The sequence below is a fragment of the Hibiscus syriacus genome, unplaced genomic scaffold (genome assembly GCF_006381635.1).
Source record: "Hibiscus syriacus cultivar Baekdansim isolate YM2019G1 unplaced genomic scaffold, ASM638163v2 tig00113337_pilon, whole genome shotgun sequence".
Lineage (NCBI taxonomy): Eukaryota > Viridiplantae > Streptophyta > Magnoliopsida > Malvales > Malvaceae > Hibiscus > Hibiscus syriacus.
In genome coordinates this window covers 148568-160928 of record NW_024063456.1, presented here as the reverse complement: position 1 = coordinate 160928, position 12361 = coordinate 148568, and the positions used below count along the sequence as shown (strand labels likewise).

Genomic DNA, 12361 nt, shown 5'->3' with positions numbered 1-12361 from the left:
CTAATTATGATCGGAAGAATTGAAAGCAAGTGGCTTGCTCCAGTGGAAACCATGAAAACATATACTGATCCCATTATGTTGAACAAGTACTGCTCATTATCGCTTCATGAAAGATGATCATGATTTCGGGACAATGGCATATGTGAATGGCAAAAAAGAAAGAAAATTTTAAGGAAACATCTTACACTTTTTGCCCCTTGTCCCAAAGAAGCGCTCCATATAACAAAGACAATACCATGGCTAAAACCATGAGCCCTAAGTTATAAGTTGGGTTTCTCCAATAAGACAAGTGTTGCTTCCATAGGCATCCTTTGAATTGCTCCCATCTATTTTGTGGAAAGCGTGTCGTAAAAAGTACTTCCTTTGAACCGTGTGCTGCAACTCTAAGTTCTTGGACTAGTTCTTTGTTTCTTCTGCAAAAAAAAATATCTAATATTACGCAACAGAAATATATTATTTCTAAGCTCTTTTATATCAATCGTGGTGACTTAGTGATGACAACAACCTATTGAAGGGAGCGAGTAAACCATCCAAGAGCGTGTATTTGATTAAATTGAAGCCCCGAATCAAAATTTCTGCAGCAATACCCTTTTTGATGGTATTCAATCATCAATGTACATCACCTTGTAGGAGAGATGTCGTACACATCAAACTCTCCTTGGTAGAGCATGTTATTTTCTCGATGAAATCGAGTCATTTTAAAAATATTAGCTCAGACCTAAAGGAGTTTTGGTGTCTATAATATATTCAAGGAATAATAATAAACTCAGCAAGAATCAATTGAAATTTTTTTCACGAAAGTGTTCACAATTTTTAATACTATATAAATATCTTCTTATTTATTATTACTAATCTCAGCAGTACTTTTCCATTCATCCAACCGTAATGTCTTGTAAAACTAAAAAAGTTTTACATTGAATAAATAGATCCTAACCCATATTAAATTATTGTCCGAAGCTCAGACCAGAACCCTAAAATTTCAAGGTTGTAATACGATCCAACTTTTCTTTCATCTCATCAGTGAATTGGTTCTTCCAGTCCCCAACAGTGCCACTCCTGAAATAATGCTTGTAGTTAATGCCTACCCAAGGGTCGACGCCATGTTGGTTCACCTCCAGGCTCTTAAGCCTTTCAAGGCTGCATCTCCACAACACTTTGTCCACCTCTTCTTCCTTGTGGAAAGGCCTTTGGAGGAAACAAGCCAGCTTCCTCAGTTGCTCCTTGGGCTCATTCTTCATGTCTTCATATCTCATGAAATGTATCTTCTCGGGTCTCTTTATACTCTCTTTCCAATAACCCAAAACATGGTCATGGAACGGCCCAAAAGCATGAATCCCTCTGCAAAAGCTCTCGAAAGCTTCATCCATTGGCCATGGATCTATTCCTCTATCAGCAATCACAGAGTTCATAAAGTGACAGCACGACGTAAACGTGTCCTTAGGGTCTCGACTAATGTAAACAATCTTGCAGGCAGAGCTTTTAATAGACTCATATAACATAGGGTAAGGCACATGGGTTCGAAATAGTCTGGGAGGAGGCATATCTGAGAGATTAGGGTTTCGGTTTACCTTGAAAATCTGAATTTTCAGAGATGGCATCAGCTCATTAGGATGGTGGTTGAGCAAAGGGTCGTCTTCATAAGGATTCATGATTGTGGGGATGATAGCCTTGAGCCATGTGGTGCTTGTCTTCATAGAAGACGCCAAAAATACATCGGAATCATTTGCTTGGAAGCTTGATCTTGCAGCCATGGCAGCAGAAAGGTGATGAGCCCTATACCAGAAGCCTTCCCAGTTGTAAGCATCCGAACCATGTTGGATCATAAACTTGATCCATTATGGGAGCCTAAACCCAAACCCAAACTAAATTGATGTCATTACTTACATCATTTAATTAAAGATGTCACTGCTTACATCATTTAAGTAATGATGTCATTGCTTACATCAATTTAGTTAGGTGAGAGTTAGATATTTGTTGAATTTGTAATGGTTTAAATTAGTTTATTTGTGTGGTGTAGGATTGTTCTTGAGTAGTATAAATACCCCTTCCCATTTTAGTTTTAAGCATCAAGAAAAATTAAGAGCTTCTAAGTGAGTGAAGAAGCAAAGTCCTATAAGAGTAAGTTGTAGTTCTTGTTTTTGAGTGAGAGTGCTCTTGTAATATTTGTTTGAGTTTCAATAAAAGTTGTTTGTGTGAGTGTTTTATTTCTAACAAAGTGGCATCAGAGCGAGTTGGAAAGATCGAAGGTCTCGACGAGAGGAATCCGACGCCGCCAGAATTTTCTCAATCTGAGTTCTGACGCACCGCTGGAAGACTGCTGCCAGAAAATCGAGTTGACTCACCGAGTTGAGCCGAGTCAGCCGAGTTGGAGCCCTTGACCGAGTTGTCCAAGTCCCTCCAAAGTTTTTTTCAGCGTTCCGGATTCATCCGTGCAATCGGATTTTACAAAATCTCATTATATTGAGAGATATGGCAAATGGTATGGCACCATTCCAAGTTCCGACACTCAACAACAAAAACTACGACAATTGGAGTATCAAAATGAATGCACTTATTGGAACACAAGATGTGTGGGATATCATAGAGAAAGGCTATAACGAGCCTGTGGATGATGATGCTTTTGCTACTCTTACACCAGATCAAAAGACAACTTTGAAGGATTCAAGAAAGAGAGACAAGAAGGCTCTCTACCTCATCTATTAAGCATTAGATGATGATGGTTTTGAAAATATTTCAAGTGCAAGCTCTAGCAAGGAAGCGTGGGAGAAGCTGCAAACCTCTTATAAAGGATCCGAGCAATTGAAGAAGGTTCGTCTCCAAACATTAAGAGGTGAATTCGAATCCTTAAACATGAAAGCATCTGAGTCTATTTCAGATTTAAAAAGAAATGGTGAAAAGTTAGACGATGTGAGGATAATAGAGAAGATACTCCGTTCGTTGGATCCCAAATTTGAGCACATCGTCGTGACGATTGAAGAAACTAAAGACTTGGAAGAAATGACGATCGAGCAACTCCAAGGATCATTGCAAGCATACGAAGAGAAGCATAAGAAGAAACATGAGTTTACTGAGCAACTCCTCATGCTGCAACTCAAAGATATGCATGAAAGCCAACGCAATGATAGAAACCAACGTGGCCAAGGCAGAGGTAAAGGCCATGGACGAGGTCGTGGACGAGGCTGGAATTACAACAACAACAATTCCAACAACAACTATGAGAAAGGAGAAAGCTCAACACGAGGCCGTGGAAGAATCAATCTGAATTCAAGGCATGACAAATCTCAAGTTCGATGTTATAATTGTCAAAAGTTTGGGCATTATGCTTCAGAATGTAGAGCTCCCAAAAATAAAATTGAGGAAAAGGCTAACTACGTGGAGGAAAAGACAGATAGCAAAGAAACTCTTCTTCTAGCACGAAAGGAAACTGATGGTGGCCAAGCAAATTCCTGGTATCTTGACAGTGGTGCAAGCAATCACATGTGTGGAAGGAAAGACATGTTCGTGGAGCTAGACGAGTCAGTAAGCGGAAATGTTTCGTTTGGAGATGATTCCACAATAGCAGTGAAAGGGAGAGGTAACATTCTTATCCGTTTGAAAGATGGGAGGCATCAATTTATTTCAAATGTCTACTATGTGCCCAATATGAAAAGTAACATCTTAAGTTTAGGGCAACTGGTAGAGAAAGGTTATGATATTCACATGAATAATTATAATCTTTCTATAAAAGATGATAAGAATAACTTCATTGCTAAAGTGTCGATGTCAAAGAATAGAATGTTCTTGATCAACATACAAAATGATGTTGCAAAGTGCCTGAAAGCTTGCTATAAAGATGCATCATGGCTTTGGCATATTCGATTTCAATTTTGGAGGTCTAGAGCTGCTATCTAAGAAGGAGATGGTGAAGGGACTACCTCACATCAACCATCCTAACCAGCTTTGTGAAGGGTGTCTAGCTGGGAAACAATTCAGGAAAAGCTTTCCAAAGGAGTCAGAGACAAGAGCCAAGAAGCCACTCGAGCTCATCCATACCGATGTGTGTGGACCGATCAAGCCAAGCTCTCTCGGTAACAGTAACTATTTTCTTCTCTTCATTGATGATTTTTCAAGAAAAACCTGTGTATATTTCTTGAAACAGAAGTCAGAAGTTTTTGAAGTCTTCAAGAAGTTCAAAGCAGTAGTGGAGAGAGAAAGCGGTAGAAAGATTAAAGCCATGAGATCTGATCGAGGTGGAGAATTTACTTCCAGGGAGTTTCAAGAGTTCTGTGAAGCAAATGGAATTCGTCGACCAATGACAGTTCCTAGATCCCCCCAGTAAAATGGTGTGGCAGAAGGAAAGAACAGAACAATCCTCGACATGGCACGGAACATGCTCAAAAGCAAGAAACTACCTAAGGAATTTTGGGCGGAGGCAATAGCGTGTGCAGTCTACTTGACAAACCGATCTCCAATAAGAAGTGTATGAGAAAGACACCACAAGAAGCATGGAGTGGAAGAAAGCCTAGCATTTCCCATTTGAGAACCTTTGGAAGTATAGCCCATGTTCACGTACCAGACGAGAGAAGAACGAAGCTTGATGATAAAAGCGAGAGTTTTATCTTCATCGGCTATGATGCTAATTCGAAGGGCTACAAGTTGTACAATCCAAACAATAAGAAGTTTGTGATTAGTCGAGATGTGGACTTCAACGAAGAAGGAGAATGAGATTTTAACTCTCATACAGATGACTTCAATTTCTTTCCTCAGTTTGAATAAGATGAGCAGACAATGAGGGAATAACTAGATGAATCTCAATAAGAGTTTGCAACTCCACCCACTTCACCAACATCAACCACTCAAGGAGACTCATCACCTTCGTCATCGTCAAGTGGGAGTCAAAGTGAAAGAGTTGTGCAACGCACAAGAAGCCTTAGAGATCTCTATGAGGTAACTGAACGACAAGATAATCTTACATTATTTTGTCTGTTTGCCGATTGTGAACCAGTGAGCTTTCAAGAAGCGGTACAAGAAAAGAAATAGAGAGATGCGATGGATGAAGAAATCAAGGCCATCGAGAAGAATGACACATGGGAACTTACCTCACTTCCCAAGGGACATAAGGCGATAGGTGTCAAATGGGTGTACAAAACAAAGCAAAATGCCAAAGGAGAGATTGAAAGGCACAAGGCGAGGCTAGTTGCTAAAGGCTATAGTCAAAAGACTGGAATTGACTATGATGGGGTATTTACTCCTGTTGCTCGATTGGAGACTATCAGACTAATCATTTCTTTGGCAGCTCAAAACAAGTGGAAGATACAACAGATGGATATAAAGTCCGCCTTCCTAAATGGAGTTCTTGAAGAGGAAGTTTACATTCAGCAACCATCAGGTTATGAAGTCAAAGGGAACGAAGACAAGGTGTTAAAGTTGAAGAAGGCTCTTTACGGGCTAAAACAAGCACCAAGGGCATGGAATAGCCGAATCGACAAGTACTTCCAAGAGAATGGCTTCAACATATGTCCCTACGAGCATGCTCTATATATCAAGATGAAGATATTTTGATCGTGTGTCTCTATGTGGACGATTTGATCTTCACTGGAAGCAACCCAAGCATGTTTAATAAATTCAAGGATGTGATGATGAAAGAATTCGAGATGACATACATGGGGCTTATGGCGTACTACCTTGGCATCGAAGTTAAGCAACAAAATGATGGAATTTTCATTTCACAGGAAAGCTATGCAAAGGAGATACTGAAGAAGTTCAAGATGGAGAACTGTAAACCAATAAGCACACCGGCAGAATACGGGATCAAGATGACCAAACATGAAGAAGACAAAAGTGTAGATCCAACATTCTTCAAAAGTTTGGTAGGAAGTCTACGCTATCTAACTTGCACGAGACCCGATATTCTTCACGCAGTTGGATTGGTTAGTCTCTATATGGAATCTCCAACAACCACCCATTTTAAAGCCACAAAGAGAATTCTTCGTTATCTGAAAGGTACAATTGACTTTGGCTTGTTCTATTCAGTTTCTAACTATTACAAGCTTGTTGGATATAGCGACAGTGATTGGAGTGGAGACATAGATAGTCGAAAGAGCACTACTGGATTCATATTTTTCATGGGAGATATTGCGTTCACATGGATGTCAAAGAAACAACCGATTGTCACATTGTCCACTTGTGAAGTGGAATATGTTGCTGCTACCTCATGTGTTTGTCATGCAATTTGGCTTAGAAATCTATTGAAGGAGATAGGTTTGATACAAGAAGAGCCTACCAAGGTTTGTGTCGACAACAAGTCAGCCATTGCCTTAGCGAAGAATCCAGTATTCCATGATCGAAGCAAGCACATTGATATTCGCTACCACTATATAAGGGAGTGTGTTGCAAGAAAAGATGTGGAAGTTGAATACGTGAAGTCACAAGATCAAGTTGCTGATATTTTTACCAAGCCACTGACCAGCGAAGACTTTTTAAGATTAAGGAACCAACTAGGGGTCACGAGATCAAGTTTAAGGGGGGTGTTGGATCATAAACTTGATCCATTATGGGAGCCTAAACCCAAACCCAAACTAAATTGATGTCATTACTTACATCATTTAATTAAAGATGTCATTGCTTACATCATTTAAGTAATGATGTCATTACTTACATCAATTTAGTTAGGTGAGAGTTAGATATTTGTTGAATTTGTAATGGTTTAAATTAGTTTATTTGTGTGGTGTAGGATTATTCTTGAGTAGTATAAATACCCATTCCCATTTTAGTTTTAAGCATCAAGAAAAATTAAGAGCTTCTAAGTGAGTGAAGAAGCAAAGTCCTATAAGAGTAAGTTGTAGTTCTTGTTTTTGAGTGAGAGTGCTCTTGTAATATTTGTTTGAGTTTCAATAAAAGTTGTTTGTGTGAGTGTTTTATTTCCAACAAACCATACCATGTTTCTTTAGGGACTTCATCGAGCAAAGTCGAAAATGAATCTGGAAAGCCCAACTCCATTAGTACCTAAAAGATGTTTTCAGAAATAAACAAACCTGCTTTGCTTGCTTGCGGCCAACTAAGAGGTCAAGCAAATACTAACTATATTATCCTTGGAGAGTACGACCATAAAACATCTTCGGCTTTTGATTTTTTGGGTAATTTATATGTATGATCACTAAAATATTGTCTTTTACTTTATCATCAATTTTGAAATTTTATCAATCAAACCATCTAATTATTTAAATGGTTTAATAAAATCTCTTGTCTTGTCGTTAATATTTGCATGTTTCATCAATTAGGTCATAATTTTAAGGGTATACTACACGGGTGATCATTCAACTATTATCCAATTTCATTTTGACCATCCATATTTCAATTTCATGAATCATACCACCTAATTATTTAAATGTTTCAATCGGGCCACTAGTTGTTAACATTTAAAAGAGATGGAGATGTAGCAGTTAACAAAATTAGCATAATTATACATTTGATCCTCAATAATTAATATTTATCAATTTACTCTTCACTTTAATTCAATTAAATAAATTTAATATTCAATTAGATGATGACATATGTAATCACACGATTAAAGAGTATTTCATTAATTATAATTATTTTATTTCCCATCCAATCAGATCATCACCTCATTAAGTGGAGAAAATAATTTTTAGAAAATTAGGAATTAAACTTGTAATTACATCAAGTTTTTTAATTGTCACGTCACTTCTTGCGTTAAATACTAACGACAATGGTTTAATTGAAACATTGTATGATTGATTAAATTGAAACATTGGTGGTCAAAATGAAATTTGGCAATAGTTAAGTGTCACCTGTTAGTTTACCCATAAACTTAATAAATTTTCTAATCATTCAAGCTGTGAAATGTGTGTCGCTGCCTTATTGGTAAGGAAAACTGGTAGAAAGAGAAAAAAAAACGTGGGGATTGAACTTAGATCAAGGGAAAACTTATCTACAAGTCAACCATTGTTGCAAAATAATTTATATAAAAGATTAGGTCTGCGCCATTTTTGAAGAGCTTCTTTTCTTATGAGTTAAATTTACATTGACTTGTTCATGGATGAATTTTATGTATTCAATGGCTTCCGACTTCTGAGAGTACTGAGGCTGTATCAGTCTACATATAATTAAAATTAAAATTAAAATTAAAATAAACTATTTGAATGACCACCCAACTATAAAGTTAGTATTAAAATGACTACTATTTTTAAATTTGTATCAATATGATCATTGAACTATTTAAATAGTTTCAGTATATCCACTAGCTATTATTATTTAACGAAAGTAATGCTGAGTTTAATTATATATTTTGATCCTCAATACTTATACATTCTCTCAATTTGTGACACATGTCACCACTTGATTAGAAGATTTTTTTTTAATTTTAATTAAATTAGTTTAATAAATTTTCAATCCAATCCAAATGTGACACGTGTCATCTTAGGAATTGAAGAGAAAATAATTTAAAATGGGTATGACCCTAGGGGGATTCAAACCCAAGTGTTAAAGGAAAACATCTATGCACCTTAACCGCTAAACCACACGACATGTTTGATAAAAAGTAAAAACATGTATTATATATCTTGTTGAAGTTAAAGGCAGAAAAAAAAAAACTAAATTTGTTTAAATTAGATATGAAACCAAGACCATGTTGGAGACCAAACAAATTTTAACCGTTAGACTAAATCAAATATTCATAAATTAGTTGTAACATTTTATATATATCATATATTATAATTAATGACATGAAAAAATAGAATAGTGAGAAGTTAAATATGGGTCAATTAAGAATAAGATAGCGCTTAAATCACTAAAAATCCAATAGATTTTTTTATAATTGATATTAGATTTTAATATTTTTATATTAAATTTTAAATATAATTTCATATAAATAATCATTAACAATAAATATGAAAAAGTAAATTTAATTTAAAAATCTTAAAATCTTAAATCAATTATAAATAATCCATTAAAATCTTCAGTTCACAGCTTATGGCTCTCCTGGAAAACAGCCGAACTATATAAGGCTGAATCCATTGAAGACCTTGCTACTGCTGCCGTTTTGATATCAGCCATTGGATTGCTCCAACCAAAGCTTCCCAAGCTATTGTCTAACCCGGAAGAAAAAGAGCAGAGCTCTTCGCAAATGGTGCAGACTTAATCTTTTATATAAAAGTACTACTAAATAGATAAAATATATAAATATTAAAGACTAAATGTATAATTATGCCAATTTGTTAACTGTCAATCACTTCTACATTGAAACATTAACGAGAAATGGTTTGTTGAACCGTTTGCATAATTAGGAGGTCTAACATATAAAATTTCAAAATAGATAATCAAAATGGAAAAGGATAATAATTTACCTCTTATTTTCATCTGTAATTGTTTACCGTCAATATTGATCACGTGTGTTGATATTTTTTATGCTGAATATGTATTTTCAACAAATATCTTGCCTGGTTACACACAAAAAATAAAAAACAAATGTTGCTTGGGAACAAAAAGGAATCTATTTTCGTCCTTTACGTATAGTATTATTTATAGGGTAAACTATACCAGAGACCATTCAACTATAGCTCTTTCTCATTTTGAACATTGTTTTTGAATTTTTGTCAATCAGACCATTAACTCTGTTAACTCGACAGTCAACTGACACATTTCTTTAGTAACCTGTGTTACCAATTAATATTGAAATTGAATAATTTTTAAACCAATTAGGTGCACCGTTTTAAATGGAAAATAAATCCAATTTGAAGATGGCATTTCGAGGAATTGACCAATGTCCAAAGGCATCTCTAGCAACGGATCAACCACCGGTGTAAAGACTACATTTGTTATGTGATTTCAAAATATTTTATATATTGCGGTTTAGATTATTGCAAAAAAAAATGTTGACATATGTCACCACCTGATTGGTCAATGTATTATTTAATTAAAAATAAATTAAATTAAAAAATCTCCAATCAAGTGGTGACATTTGTCACTTCCTGATTAGAGAGTGAATTTTTTAAATTAAAACTAAATCGACATAATATATAAGTAATAGAGACTAAATGTTGAATTATATTAATTTTACTAACTGCTACGTCACCACTTTCGTTAGTTAACTGTTAACGGTTGGTGGCCTGATTGAATGCATTTAAATAGTTAGGTGACTTATTGACATGAATTCAAAAATAGTGGTCAAAATGAAAAGGGGCTATAGTTGGGTGGTCTCTAGTATAATTTACCCTTATTTATAAAGTAGATCAAGGGAGTAAAAGTTTAGATGTTTAGCTGTTTATATTTATTTGAGGATTATCGTCAAAGCAGTATTTTAATGTTATTGTTTCAAACTGAAATACAATATTATTTCAGTATGTGTATTTACATGACCATTATTAATATTATTGGCCTATAGAATTTTTTGACATTTAATTATTTTGGTTTAGAGATAATGATAAAAGAGAAAATAATCTCAGTGACCAAAAATGTCTTATAATATACGATTTTAACCAATTTTTTTTGGATTTGCCAAAATGACCAACTAAATCGCAATGCGATCGATAATTCGCAACGCAATCTCCGGTATCGCAAATCAGTTTCCAGATTCGCAACGCGAACTTCGACTATCGCATTGCGATTTACATATTCGCATTGCGATAGTCCAAGTTCGCGTTGCGATAGTCGAAGTTCGCGTTGCAATTTTCCAAATTCGCGTTGCGATTTATTCCAAATTTGTTGCGATAGTCTAAGTTCGTTGCGATAGTCGAAGTTCGCGTTGCGATTTATTCTAAATTCGTTGCGATAGTCCAAAATCGCAACGACAGGTGGTATTGCATTTGTTTCTTAAGAATTTTCTCTAAAAAGATAGTATTCGCGCGGACGTGTCAAAGACACGTATTACCACGACCACGACCACGACCCGAGACGAGACGGACGGCGGTGGCGGCGGCGCGCGAGAGTCCCCCTTGTTCTCTATCACTCAACAAGGAAGTGGGAAAGCCAAGCCTTAAATACCATTCCCAATAGTGTTTCCAATACTATGTGAGATTGAGCATTACTAACACTTGTTTCCAATACTATATGATTATTCAGGAAACAATTAACAATCATGCACCTTAAAACAACTAAATCAGCAACCAATTGCATTAGTATTATACGATTAAATATGTCATAATTAAAAGTCAATCTACAATCAATCACGATTATTGCAATTTTAAGCAAAACATTCAAAAAAAATTGCATCACTCGCGAGAATAAAAAAAATTGTTATCGTGTAATTACAATCAATTGAAAATAAATTAGAATTACATGAAAACTAAACGAACCACAAATACTTTTCATACAAATACTAAAGTCGTTAACTATAATTCACAAATAATATCACTATTTAAGGCTCAATCCCACATAGTATTGGGAACAAGTGTTGGTAATGCTCAATCCCACATAGTATTGGAAACACTATTGGGCATGGTATTTAAGGCTTGGCTTTCCCACTTTATTGTTGAGTGATAGAGCAAGGGGGACTCTCGCGCGCCGTCGTCTCGGGTCGGGTCGGGTCGGGTCGTGGTCGTGGTCGTGGTTGTGGTCGTGGTAATACGTGTCTTCGACACGTCCGCGCGAATACTATCTTTTTAGAGAAAATTCTTAAGAAACAAATGTAATACCACCAGTCGTTGCGAATTTGGACTACCGCAACGAATTTGGAATAAATCGCAACGCGAACTTAGACTATCGCAACGAACTTGGAATAAATCGCAACGCGAACTTCGACTATCGCAACGAACTTGGAATAAATCGCAACGCGAACTTCGACTATCGCAACGTGAATTTGGAATAAATCGCAACGAATTTGGAATAAATCGCAACGCGAACTTCGACTATCGCAATGCACTTTGAATAAATCGCAACACGAATTTGGAAAATCACATTGCGATAGTCGAAGTTCGCGTTGCGATAGTCGATGTTCGCGTTGCGAATCTGGAAACTGATTTACGATACCGGAGATCGCGTTGCGAATTATCGATCGCATTGCGATTTAGTTGGTCATTTTGACAAATCCAAAAAAAATTGGTTAAAATCGTATATTATAAGGTATTTTTGGTCACTAAGGTTATTTTCTCATGATAAAATTAGTTTTGTTAACGTTTGTTCAAATATTCACATTAATTTAAATTTTTGGAGCATTTTTTGTTTCAATGTTCTAATTTTTTGTTATGTTAGATAAAAATTATTAGATGGTTAACTATCGGCACATTCTGTTGACGTGATATTTTTTATATGTTTAATTATTGACATGATATATGTCTCGTTATCACTTTAGTTGACATTACACATGTTACGTCCTAATTTTACATAATATGACACATTAACTTTAACAAACCCTTCGAATCTGATG

The 12361-nt window shown here is 35.8% G+C and overlaps 1 protein-coding gene across 1 annotated transcript; it reads right to left on the bottom strand.

Moving 5' to 3' along the window:
- Window positions 1-946: 946 nt before the first annotated feature.
- LOC120186218 (cytosolic sulfotransferase 5-like) lies at window positions 947-6978 on the bottom strand. The gene is made up of 2 exons (XM_039190210.1): window positions 6915-6978; window positions 947-1813 (listed from the first exon to the last, which is right to left on the bottom strand). Exons 1-2 carry the CDS (start codon window positions 6976-6978, stop codon window positions 972-974), a joined length of 906 nt encoding a protein of 301 aa, XP_039046141.1. The 3' UTR covers window positions 947-971.
- Window positions 6979-12361: the final 5383 nt, after the last annotated feature.

What these genes read in the sequence shown, in the direction of transcription:
- LOC120186218 (XM_039190210.1), bottom strand. Translation starts at nt 6,978, where the DNA reads ATGGAGTTGGGCTTTCCAGATTCATTTTCGACTTTGCTCGATGAAGTC. An exon ending in AGTCCCTAAAGAAACATGGT is followed by an intron (nt 1,814 to 6,914) that starts ATGGTTTGTTGG and finishes TTATGATCCAAC; the next exon opens with ATGGTTCGGATGCTTACAAC.